General features: G+C 43.7%; 1 protein-coding gene across 2 annotated transcripts in view; it reads left to right on the forward strand.

The window, feature by feature from the left end:
- gramd4a (GRAM domain containing 4a) overlaps positions 1-11,451 on the forward strand; it is a 39,783-nt gene extending 28,332 nt beyond the window's left edge. For both annotated transcript variants that reach the window (XM_080491922.1, XM_080491923.1), the window contains exons 5-19: positions 392-453; positions 1,707-1,845; positions 2,320-2,345; positions 2,492-2,583; positions 3,679-3,770; positions 4,665-4,713; positions 4,794-4,865; positions 4,953-4,996; positions 5,085-5,194; positions 6,045-6,199; positions 8,428-8,572; positions 9,281-9,374; positions 9,812-9,902; positions 10,037-10,105; positions 10,397-11,451. In XM_080491922.1, the coding sequence (XP_080348048.1) occupies positions 392-453; positions 1,707-1,845; positions 2,320-2,345; positions 2,492-2,583; positions 3,679-3,770; positions 4,665-4,713; positions 4,794-4,865; positions 4,953-4,996; positions 5,085-5,194; positions 6,045-6,199; positions 8,428-8,572; positions 9,281-9,374; positions 9,812-9,902; positions 10,037-10,105; positions 10,397-10,507 (1,351 nt within the window). In that variant the 3' untranslated portion in view covers positions 10,508-11,451. The remainder of the gene's footprint in view (positions 1-391; positions 454-1,706; positions 1,846-2,319; positions 2,346-2,491; positions 2,584-3,678; positions 3,771-4,664; positions 4,714-4,793; positions 4,866-4,952; positions 4,997-5,084; positions 5,195-6,044; positions 6,200-8,427; positions 8,573-9,280; positions 9,375-9,811; positions 9,903-10,036; positions 10,106-10,396) is intronic.
- The last annotated feature ends 1,703 nt before the right edge of the window (positions 11,452-13,154 follow it).

Below are 13,154 nucleotides of genomic sequence, written 5' to 3' on the forward strand. Positions count from 1 at the left end.
TACTCACTGGATTTGTGAGCAAATTTACTGAATCAGGCTCACACTACGATGTACACATTTTCACAAACACAGCTTGGGAACAGTTCCTGCAGTTGTATTATTATACTTGTATAATTGGTTATTATTACAGCTGCTGTATTTATTGCTCTTGTTCACAGCTGTCTATCATCCAGTAATCTGTAAGTTTAAAAAAAAATGCTCTCGGGTATCCTCTTCTGTCATTGTCTCTGGCAATGACAGTTTTCTGGTTTTTCTGCTGCAGCACTCTGCAAATCATCACTTGAACTTCCTCAGTTGTGAGATTGTAACCGACACAGAGAAGTGAGAGCGTCTTGTAACAAATCTTCCCTATTTCTCTCTCTCTCTCTCTCTCTTCTCACCGCCCCGTCAGACTAGAGGACTCTCCGCCTCAACCTCCTCGAAAACAGCAGTCGCCCTCAAACAATGGAACAGGTGAGACCTCCACAGGACGTGACCTAGTGAGGGAGGGTGGATTCCGTACATCTGACAGGAAGTGACGTTTTCTGAGGGTTGGGAGTGCAAGAGGTCTGGTAGTGTGCGTGTGTGTTGCATGAGAGGTGAGGATGGAGGATGTGGTGCAGCTCGATATTAACGTCTGTGGGTTACTATAGGACACCAAGCAGCGCATAGCAACAGAAATACATACAGGGTGCTTTTTGTTGTGCAGTTTGTGGTTTCAAGAGCAAGTAAACAACCCAGCAAACATCATTAGTACATAGAAATTAGTGAAATAATCAGCAAAGGTGTCGATTGAAATGTGTCAGTGTTGTGTGTGTGTGTGCCCCCCACAAATAAAAGTTTTTTTATCAAAGTTTGACTTCCAATGACCCAGTGACTTGTCTGTGTGTGGTTTTAGAGACGGCGAAAGGGAGGGACAGACGTGGAGGCTAATTTTGGAAAATGGGTTATGATTGTGGATCGCTTTATCTGGGGCAGACATGCCTGAGCTGTTGATAGTGTTGGAAATGTGTGTGTGCTGGATGGATGGATTAAGATGTGTGTTTGCTCTTGTTTGGGTCGATCATTTGAGAGTAAGTATAACTGGAGCCTGAGTGATTTGGGTTGTAGGAGCGATGGAAAACCACAAATTCAAAAAGTATTAGAAGGAAATGCATCCTTTTTTTCTTTTTTTTTTTTACTTTGTCAATTGTCTGAGGAAACTGTAACCATCCATGAGTTCCTCCAAGCATTGGTCTCAACCTTTTTTGTTCTTGGAGGGACCCTGCACAATAGACTCTAATAAAGCCTAAGGACCTCCTCTCCAGTCACAGCACAGGAGCTGTTCTCCCCAGTGCTCACCGAAGGGGATCCCAGGTTTCAAACTATTGCCTTATAGGATATTTGTTGATTTAGAGCAAGTTTCATTTAATCAGAAAGCCAAACATTAGTTTAGAGCCTAGTCTTAATTATGAACATTTTATTCAGTGCATTTGTATAGCAACAATTACCATATACAAGCACAAGCACAGAGGCCAATACAATTAGGAACGCTACATAATTGCAATTGTAGTTTTTAGTATAATTGGTTTATTAATTTAAGGCTGTTTATTCTTATGTTAGACAATTCCAAAATAGTGACAATTCTGGTCTCAACAATCACAATCTAATGACCGATAGCCATTGTTGTGAGCACGGGATGAGAAATGAGTAAACACAATCTGACAGGATCCATTTGTTCCCTTCAGCTGACAAGCAGCAGAAAGAGGTGTGGAGTTCGCGGCTGCAGAAGTGGCTGTACGAGCGTTTCGGGGTTTACATCGAAGACTTTCGCTTTCAGCCGGAGGAAAGCACCGTGGAGGCCGAGGAGCCGTTAAGTGCTAAAAGGTGGGTGAGAGCTGCGCTGGAACATGAAGTATCCGTCCTCGGGTATTGATTGTGCGGGTGTTCAAGGAGAAGTTGTATCAGACAGCTGGACGGCAGCAGGAGAGCACGAAAGCGGTACAAGCAAGCTTCGAGTGTAGCCCAGTGTTAAACATGTGCAATTATTTTCACTCCATTTAAAGCAATAGATAGACTATGGTACCAGTAGAATCATATTTTCTTGTATCTCCAAACCTGAATTCATTATTTATCTTTGTGCAAAGTGAGCAGGGGAGAAAGTTTAAGGCTTTGTGTTCTTTCTTTTCTCCTCGAAAAGCGAATGAGTCATTCTCGACTGATGAAGGCCAAAGTGTGTCCGCCTCTTCCCCACACATACACAATCAATTTTCATGCACACAGAATACTTCTACGTGAGCACCTACGTGTATTCTGGCCTTCACGGCTTTCTTTCTTCTCTCCCCCCCCTCCTCCATCCAGGTTGACAGAAAACATGAGGCGACTCAGTGAGTATTCAAAATGCATGAAGCCGAACATAAACTGCTTGTCAGCCTCTGCAGCATGCTGTAATACGACTGACACAAAGCTCCCCGAGCTGGTTATTTGACATAAACACAACTGAGTATATTCCTTTTTTTTTTGTTTGTTTCAGAGCGAGGAGCGAGACCTGTCACCAACTTCTTAAGGAACCTCTCCGCCTTATCTAATTGGCACTCTGTATACACCTCAGCTATTGCCTTCATTGTGAGTGGATCCCATTTCTAGTTGCCTTGGATCACATGTCTGTTATGTCAATGGACATTATTAATATTATTCTGTCATAATACTATCGTTGGATCAGGCTATTCAGCACTACACACCTGCTTATATCATTTCATAGACAATTTTGTGACAGTTGACCTCCCAATGTCACAAGTTTATACCAGTTTGTTCATCTGTGCTATATAAAAGTGAGTCACGCAGTCAGAGAAGGTCCAGTAGGAATGATTAAAACAATAGATGTAGTTTTTAGGTAACAGAGTTGTCTGCAGAATGAGCCAGATCCATTTATCTACTAGACACAATCTGAGTCAGGTTCATGGGCAGCCAAATAGAAAAGAAAAAAAAGAGAAAACTAAAGCATCAATTGTACAAGAAAAGCTTGAATTAAATGTCACATTATGTCCATTTGAAGACAAAACATAAATGCGTGGTTCAGACCCGTCTCGTTCTTACAGCCCTGACACATGCCACATTAAGTGGGATATTAACTGAACGGTGAAGTCATTTTTGCTTCTCAGCGACAGCTGCCGAGGTCTAATCAGATTGCCGTTAATGTCCCCTGTCAGTGGTTTTACTAAATTATGTCTGTCCCATTGATTTTTGTCCGTGCCAGGACCATCTCAGTCACTAGAAAATTATAATGTTTTAGTGTTGACATGTGAGCGATGCCATCTAATAGCTTCAATGAAGTGCTTCAACCCGCTGAGCTCCTGAGTCCATGCGTTGACCTTGTCACCAGTTTGTCTTTATCAAATGGTTTCTCCGACGAGGGCCGCTAACTGCTGTTGGCCACTGAGGAATATCGTTTAAAGCTTGTGATAAATATTTAATTTGAACCTTTGGGAAGCTGCACAGAAAAGCAGCAGCAGCTGCGTTCAGCATTGCTAAGATGAAACAAATGAGTCTCATCAACACACGGAATATAACAATTAAACTTTCAAAAGCATTAATAACCAATGACTTCAACCTTAGGAAGCACCCACTTAATCCATATTGAAATGTACCACGGTAAAACTGTCATCATCAAATAATTGACCTTTTGAAATGTAATGCAGTTGTTAATGTTTTGGTCTCCAGATTTACATGAATGCTGCTTGGCATGGCTGGGCCATCCCCATGCTCCTCTTCCTGGCTATCCTGCGCCTGTCCTTAAATTACCTCATCGCCAGGTAAAAACGTGCATGCAGCTTTCAGTCAGACTTTTCACGAGGAAACGATGTCGCGCAAAGACGCTTTACACACACAAATACGCAAAAGTATGTATGCTGAAACAAATAGATATGTAATAAGAAGGAATAATACTATTAAAAGCAATTAAAGTGATTCAAATGAATAAAAATACAATAAATGTACTTGAACTTAAAGCCTGAGTCTTAAATTTACTTCTAAGTATGTTTACTGCTTTGGGAATATTTAAGGAGTTTTAAGTTTGTGTTGAGCCGAGATGTTCAGCTCTCGGATTGATCGTGTAGTTTTCATTTGTGTGTAATAAAACCAAAACAAGTCGGCTACTGAGGCAATGCCTGACCTGGTGAACACACACACACACACACACACACACACACACACACACACACACACACACACACGACGTACTTCTCTTCAACATGCCTTCCAGACACTGGTTGAAACCTGCTCCTGTGTGACTTTTCTCCCGAGTTCACGCTTGTTAAGCTAATTGATGAGTCAGCTGACGCCGTTCTCCGTATCGCCTGCTTCTTTCCCATTATTCGCTCGAATGAACTTGAGCCCAGGGAAGGAGGGAGGAATAGAAAGGACAATCGATGGGCGAATAGTTTATCGTTGCTGTGACATTAAACAAGCGGCTTCACCTTCTTCCCTCGATGCCGCAGAAACTGAAAATAAACAAATCCCTTCCAAAGTTGGACGTGTTCTGGGTCAATCTGAAATGAGGGCATATTAGTACTTGTCAGACATTTGTCTAGTTGAACTAAATAGAAGACTTGGCTACTTTAAACTGGAGTGGAGATTACAGAGTGAAAAAGATTTGTTAAAGGAAAAAAAAAAATGTAATGTTTATTTCTTTTTTAACTGTTTTCCAGAGGTTGGAGGATTCAGTGGAGCATTGTGCCTGAGGTCTCTGAACCAACGGTAAGACAGATTTTCTGTGTTTAATGCCTCAGTACGTCCTTGCAGGTACAGAATGTGGCGCTGAAATGTGTTTCATTTAGGAACCTCCTAAGGAAGACTTGACGGTATCTGAGAAGTTTCAGCTCGTTCTCGATGTTGCACAGAAAGCTCAGGTAAAGCGCAGCTTCACACCCTTCAACACGTCGGCGTGGAAAAACTCCACAGCGAGTCCGTTAAGTGCTTTTTCTCTCTCTCTGCAGAACCTTTTTGGTAAAATGTCAGATGTTCTGGAGAAGATAAAGAAGTATGTTAAGAACCATGATGGAATTTGACATCTAGATTTTTACTATAACTGAAATACTGACATCTCTCTCTTTTTTTTTTTCCTCCAGCCTGTTCATGTGGGTGCAGCCAGAGAGCACCCGCAAACTTTACATCTGCCTGTGGGTGGCGTTCATCACCTCCTGCGTCCTGCCGTACAAACTAATGGGCTTCATGATGGGTAAGGGACGCACAACAAAAAGCTCCTTTGTCCAGTTTGACATTCTGTAAATACCGAATCAGAGCCTCGAGTGAATGTAAATCCTGATACTCCAACCCGGTGCTCACAAACAAGAGCATTCACACAGAACTTGTGTAACCGTTGCTTCTCCCTCAGCCTGCGAGGGCCAGCTGCAGGCTATTGGCATGCTCATTGACGATATTAGCTACTACTTTGTTTACTGTCCTGTGAAGGAAGCGCTTCCAAAACAGTGTTGGCACAACTTCACTCTCCACACAGATTCCTTCATTAAATTTAGAAATTGATTTAAATTTAAAGACCAACCAGAATGGCTATAGACGATCAGTATAAATATGATTAATGCAGCCTCACATCACTTTGGACGACCCAGGAGAAAACTTGCAAACTCCTTACCAACGCAGGCCAAACCTGGATCCAAACTGATAATCCTCAATCAGAAAAAGTTATTTGATAAAACTCGCGAAAAATGACTTTTATACAGTTATTCGGCACAATCTGATTGACAAATGTGATAAAATACAAAAAATTTAAATCTGTTCAAGAAAATGATATAACAACGTGAAGAAGACTAAATGTGCAATATGGACGATTTTGAAGTTTAAAAAATAAAATGAAAATGTAGGAAGTAACACAAATCCGAACCATTCAAGGATTAATCACACGGGAAGTGAGAATTGGCCTCATTTCATCTTTTAACTCGCTCTATTTTAATCTCCGTGTTGCATAATATTCTAGAGAATCTCTTCTTTCATTGCAGATTGTTTGTGTTTTTTTGTTTGTTTTTTCTTCCCCCCCCTCATGTTTTGTTGTGTGTTTTCCCTCCCTGCAGGCCTGTACGCTGGAATCAAGTTCTTCGTCATAGACTTCCTGTTTAAGAGCTGTCCGAAGCTCCGGGATAAATACGACACGCCCTACATCGTGTGGAACAGCCTTCCCACCGACCCCCAGCTCAAAGAGAGGACCAACGCAACTGTGTCGCGGCGGGTACGACACACACACACACACACACACACACACACACACACACACACACACACACACACACACACACACACACACACACACACACGATAAAGAATTAAGGTGGAAAAAGAAGGTAAAAATTCGTACACATTCAGTTTTTTGTGGAATTAAAACGGTGACATCAACTGTTTTTAAGTTTCTTTCACAAGAACCGTCTCACCACCTTTCAAAATAGTTTTCCTGTGCAGCATTTTTTTTTTCTAGGTGTGTCAGGTATCATCTGTAGATTGTTGATTTGCTTCTGCGGTGTCTCTTCATTCTCTAACTTCATTCTGGGAAAGGGAAAATAAGAGTCATGTGCAGAGATCAGGATCATCCGACATCGTAAATGTTTCGGCTCAGGCAATGCTGATCTCTGTTTTGTGAAATAGTTTTTTTCCCATCATAACATGGCTGTTCACAGAGCTTTGTAAAGGTGGGAGTTCTTGGCCTCATACCAACTCGGCCATCGCTCCCCAAACACCCCCTGAGTCACAAGGAGCACGTTCAAGCAGAAGAGAATGTTTTGACACTGGAAGAGATCGAGTTTCAGTCGCAGATGGTGCTTGGCACACCCAGTCGGGGTGAAAGGACTTTAAGAAACAGTTTCCAACTGAGAGCAGTGCATTGCTTCACAGGGTCACTACATTGAAGGAGAACCTAATAATGCATCGTAGGCAGCGCTAACGTTGAGTTCCATCTGAGTTATTGAGTCTTAAATCAAATTATTTTTCTACGTTCATCCTATCAGTTACATTTGTAAAAGAACTAACAAAAACCGCACTTTGTTTATGTTTATTTGAAAGGGTTAGGGTTACTGTCCACAATGTCCAACCTGAACCTAAACTCGGAGAGGCCTACCTGATCAGCACAGTTCACAAAGGAAACACATTTTCTCCTTATGAGGAAGAATTATTGGGATTTTTTGTCGTATCGAAGCCAGAACATTCAAAATAACAGCTGGTTTTCATCAAAAGGAAAACAATCTTCATTCCAAATCAGAAGTTTTGTAATTTCATCAGAAAAAGAAAAAAAAGCGACTTTCCTCCGTACACCACTAGAGGGAGCGCGAGTCCCACCGCAGTTTGCTTGTATTGGACAATTGATTTCTGTGTTGTCTGAGTGGAGGCGTGTGTGCAGAGCCCAGCTCTCAGCTGCAGGTCAGGTTCAGACTTTCATGTCGTCAGACAGTGTCCTCCCACCTTCCCGCTGCCCCGGCCGCCTGCGGCGCCACAAAACTGGGGGAAAAATACGATCCTTGAAGCTTCAAAGTACCGTTGGTCTCTTTTCAATAATACATCACAGCCGTGCCAGGCACTGTTGGTTCATACACGAGTGTGCAAGCATGTGTGTGTGTGTGTGTGTGTCTCTGCTGTGGTCACAGGTGTGCTCTGTCATTTTCTCTCTCTCAGCTCTCTGGCACTGAGAAGGTAGGGACTCTGGTGTGTTTCCCTTTGGTTCCTCTAATGTGCCTGGGTGTGCCGCCAGCTCACCTCCGTGTGTGTGTATGTGTGTGTGCAAGATGCTCCTCTAGACTGGCAGCCAGTAATTGTGAAGGGAATGGATCAAAATGTCACCGCATACAAGAGTTGGCAATTCCTGAATGGGTTCTTAAACATTCATTGTTTTTTTTTTTCCTCAATTGTTTAAACTGCCGACATTTTTGATCCATTGACATAGAATATCGGTGAGACGTAGGTAGCGTTCCGTTTTGAGTAGCTCAGACGCCCATAGAGCAGAAATGTGTGGTTTTCATGTCGGCTCCTTCCATCCTTCCTTTTCCCCGATTTGCTACTGAATGGAAACTTGTACACGGAAATGCAAAGTGAAGAATTGTTTCCAGTGAGTTGAGTGTTGAGGGTGAGACTAACGGGTGTATCTGGTGTGCGCTGAGCGACTGACGGCCTCACTCTGCTTTGCACGTCACACCTGAGCCTGCCGCAAACAAAGCTCACAAGCAGCCACACAAAACGCAGCAATAAAATCCAAGGAGCTGATTGATTTGATTTATTTATTTATTTTACGTTTGGCTGGTTGTCTCTTTAGAGCTTGAACAGTTTGTAGTTGAGCTTCCAGTAACCTTGTGCTTCTCTTTTCACTTTTTGTCTTTTATTCATCACTTCCTCTTTATTTCCCATACTTCCTTTTATCCTTTCCTGTCCTATATTTTCTTGTCTTTTCTTTCCACCCCCTCCTGCCCCCTCCCGCAGGTTCAGCCGGTGGTCTCTCGGAGCAGCCTGGCCACGGTGCCCTGTGGGGTGAGCAGAGAGGACGACGCCGGTCGCTCTCACAGCACCAAGAAGGGAGCTTTTCATGAGATCTTCAACCTGCCGGAGTCGGAGCGCCCTCTGGCGGGTGAGACGTCCTACTACAGTCTTTCAAACACAGAATATTGTCATTTAAAATTAGACAAAGATGTGAAATTAAGTATCTGTACCTTTTTAAACTGGACTGTTTCCTATCAGAACTTCACTTTAGGGTTCATTTTTTGACGCATTTTACTTTTACAAGTATCTGTTCTTTCAACTCCTGCGTCCTTCAAACGGGTTTCTTTCTCGCTTTAACCTCAATGAGGACAATTCCGAGTTTCCCTGAAAGGATTAAAGCAGCTGACGGTAACAGTCGCCCACACTGAAGCTGCAGAACAGATGAATTTAAAGGGGATCAAGTTCCACCAATAATGGGATGAATGCCAAACTTTTTTTATTTTTAATTCAAAGAAATCAAAGTCCTATTAAAATGAAACGTTTTAACTGTAATTCATTCTTTTATATTAAATAGAGCCCAGTTATATTCTGTCTTCTATATTAAAATTATATATTTTCAGACAAACTATGACACAAGTTGATCCATGCTCCATGTCACTATAATTTATTCATCAAGCTGCTGCACTCATTCTAGTATTACAGTACCACACACACACACACACACACACACATATGACAACCACTCGCCACCTCAAGAGAATATTGTGTATCGCTGAAATGATCAACATATTTCCCCCGAGTCCGGCGATGTGTGTTTCCGTTGTGCTGCTGACGCCCCGTGTTCTTTGTGCTTCAGTGTGTGAGAACGGCTGGAGGTGCTGCCTCATCAACCGAGACAGGAAGATGCCCACAGACTACATCAGAAACGGAGTTCTGTACGTCACGGAGAAGTAAGTCAAACTCACGTTTCACCAGCAAATCTTAAACGGCAGTCAGAGAAAAAAAAACCGGTTTCTTCAAAAATGAAGTAAAAAAAAAAAGACAAACGGAGCAGAGTTGATAGTTGTTGAGTGAGATTGTACGGCAGCAGCAGGGTCGTTTGGTCCGGGGGGGGGGGGGTGGGGGGGGTTCGGTGTAGTTCTACATTTAAGTGGCCCAAAGTGTCTCCTCTCGCCTCCTCATGTCGGTGTCACAGAGTCAGCAGTGGATCGAGCAGGACAGCTCTCCTCCCGAGAATATCTCTTATCTTTAAATCTCTTCGCCTCGTTGAACATGTGACTGACAAGAAGTCCGTTCAGTTCACCCTGTGATTTTATTTATTTATTTATTTTAACTCCTTCCATCTCTTCAAAGTGGCCCTCTTTCGCTCTCTCTCCCTCTCTTCCAGTTATCTTTGCTTCGAGAGCTCCAGCTCCCGGTCCGGCTCCTCCAAGAAGAATAAAGTCATCAAGCTGGTGGACATCACTGACATCCAGAAGGTGAACGCTCCCGACCACAGCGCACGTCTTCAGGAGATCATCCGTTTATTACAATTCCAGAGTTTGAATTCAGTTCCTTGTTGTGAAATCGTCCAGTGCAAAAGCAAAAATCTCTTCTTCTTTTTTGTTCACAGTATAAAGTGTTGTCAGTCCTGCCAGGAAGTGGGATGGGCATCTCTATAGCCACTCCGTCTACCCAGAAGGTACAAGCTGCTGCTGAAGGCGGCCATGATCTCTAATTTGATCATATAGAGAGGTTTTTATGATACTGTTTTGAATACTTAAAAAATAGATTAGTAACCACAGACACACAGTAAGTGGCTCATACTGTGAAGTTAAAACTGATCGAATTCATGTTTGAATAAAGTAAAAGAGAGTACTTTCTTTATGGCTTAACGCAACGAAGCAAAATAATCACACGCGTCGTCTCCGTTAAAAGCAGGACTGTGTTCCATGTTCATCAGTGTTTAATGCTCGTCGTCTGCCTCCTGCAGCCTTTGGTGTTCGGTGCCATGATCCACAGAGACGAGGCGTTCGAGGCCATCTTCACCCAGTACATGAAGATGATGACCACCACCAAACCGCCCGCCAGCGCAGAGCTCTAGACGGCCCGGCCTCCCTCCTCCGCAGCCGGCTGAACGCGCGAGGCCGAGAGCCGGCCGAGTCTCAGCCCGAACTGGAAGACACTCTGAAACTCCGAGCCGCCGCCGCGGTTTCCTCATCAAAGTTTGCCGAGCAGCTGTGATTGGTGGACTTTCTGTTCTTGCCCGGTCGGCGGGGACTACGATGGCGAGGCCAGTCGCGTGACGCTCACGTCCAGGTGTTGGATCGTGGACAGAATTAGCTTCGCGAGGAGGATCGGCGTGGTTTTTATCAGGCTGGTGAAGGTGGAGGAGGGTGGGGGGCGGGCCCCCCCCACCCCCCTCCCCCTTCTCTCTCCCCCACCTCACTGACCAACCCACTCGCTGACTTGTTCCTCTCACTTGTTTCTGTTTGCATGTGCGAGTGTGTTTGTGTGTGTGGAGGTGGTGTTTTTGTTTCTCCCTCTCCTCGGTCAGCAGAGTGACGTCAACTGTAGCAGGAAGGTTTTTAAGAAGCGTGGCTGTAAAATGAACATCATCATCATCATCATCCCAAAAAAAAAACCAACCCGTGGCTCTTCAAACTGCCAGACACGTGTAGGATCGTTTTAGCTTTATAAAATCCCTGAACGAGCAGCCGCTGCCTCTCGGCAAAGCCCAGCAAGACTGTAGGAGTGTGTGAATGGTCAGTTGTTTTTTTTTCTTTTCCCCTTTTTAAAATGTTTAAATGTGTATTTCTAGCTGTGAAAATGTCAGATCAGTATTTGACTGATGGAGCCTTTCTCTTAGTTTACATCGCTGCTGTCTTATTCTCAGTTTTCCCTCCGTTTCGGCAGCGACCGTGCTTCCTAGGTTTCACTGTCGGTCAAATGTATACAGTATGTGAACCGTGCAGTTACCCCCCCCCCCAACCCAACCCCGCCCCACCCCGGAAAATAAAACAAGCCTTTTTTTTTTTTTTTTTTGTGACAAAGCGCCTTTTTAGAAGAGCATAACCTGTTTCTGGTGCTGCTGATATTATCCGAGACAAGAGCACAATACTGACTGCCATCTGGAAAACGTGGCACAGCGAGAGATCTGAGTGTGAATTTCTCTCTCTTTTTTTTTTTTTTTTAAGGCACAATCTGCACAAATTTTACCCCCCCCCCCCCCGGCTTTCTCCCTGCACTTTATCAAAGCTGGTAACTGGAATCGTTTGGGTCGTTTTCTAAATGCTCGCTACTTCTGATCAGTGTTTGCAGTAGTGCAAGTCATTCTTTTGTCGTCGTCGTCGTTACAGCAGGAGTATTAACCAGATCAAACAGAGAGATCCATTCGACTGATCAGATGTGGTTCTCGGCTGATGAGGCTCACTCGCAGAAATTTGGTTAAACCGGGATCAACCACCCCCCCCCCCCCGGTGTTCATGTCAACGTCGGTGTCTTCGTGTCTCAACCGAATATTTCAGCGTCACTTCACTCCAAGACGCCGTTCAGCGGGAACGAAGCTGGCCTTTGCCCCGGACCGAACGGCCCGACGTGTGGGAGTCCTAATGCCAAACCGCGTCGGACACTTTGCCGTGTTTTTGTACGACGAGTGGAGAGACGCAACGGCGGACGGGAAGTCTTTTATTTGTCTTCACATTTTCGCGGCAGCACCAGGTTTAGTCTCCCCGAGGCCTCGACAGTTGAATATTGACTTAACGTCTGCTCACCCCTCCTCGCCGGCGGATCCTCGACGATCAGATTGAACTGCCGACAAAGTCGTTGAATCAGGACTGGATATGAAGTTGCCAGAGACGCAGCCGACCAGTTCGAGTTTAAGTTAACATCTGTTTGTATAATTTATCCTTCCCAGACATGTTTTTTTATTTTTTATTTTTTTTTATTTTGAGGAATAAATTGTGATCTAGAAACCGGAGGAGGAATCGGGTCTTCACCGCTGTCTCACTGTGTGATTGGACGGCTCCTCGAAGTCTTCGCCTTTTTGTAGTCTGGTGACTGAGAAGCAGCGGCGCGGCGGCAGTCAGAATACAACAACAACAACAACAAAGCACAGAATGTATCACGATAGAAATGTCTAGCATTTGTTTTGCCAAATCTATATATTTTTTCTTTCTGCCATATTCTGCCTAAGCTCATGTTTACAGGAAGTTTTTTTTTTTTTTTTATTTGAACAACCCAGTTTGAGTTCCTTTTACTCTGGAGTTATGAAGACTGCTTGTTTGTTTTTTGTTTAAATTTATTGTCCCTCATCGTCTCTTGACACGTGACCGCCTCGCCCCAGAAGTCGCGGAACGATACGAGACGTTTTCTGACGACTCGCTCCGCACGCAAAGCGTCCCATCCACCATCGCGGTACTTTGTGCAACAGCTGGAGAGCAGCGACGGTCACTGGGGCCTGAAATGACAACATCAATCTATTGTGAATCAGGAATTTTATTTACTTTTTTCTAAATGAGAAGATTGATGCTGCGTCCTTACTGTACGACTATTGAAATCACATTTAATTTTTTAATTAGATCGGCTTCTTTCACCCTCATGTTGTGAACCGACTTCCATATTTTATATCAGACTGATGGTTTCTTTATGTAATTACTTGCAAATATTGATGGTTTGTTCCTGGGATTTTTGCTTATAAACAAAAAAAAAAAATCAACAATTTGAGCTTTTTTTTTTACTCTGCATATCTC

Source organism: Lipophrys pholis (genome assembly GCF_963383615.2).
Source record: "Lipophrys pholis genome assembly, chromosome: 22".
NCBI lineage: Eukaryota > Metazoa > Chordata > Actinopteri > Blenniiformes > Blenniidae > Lipophrys > Lipophrys pholis.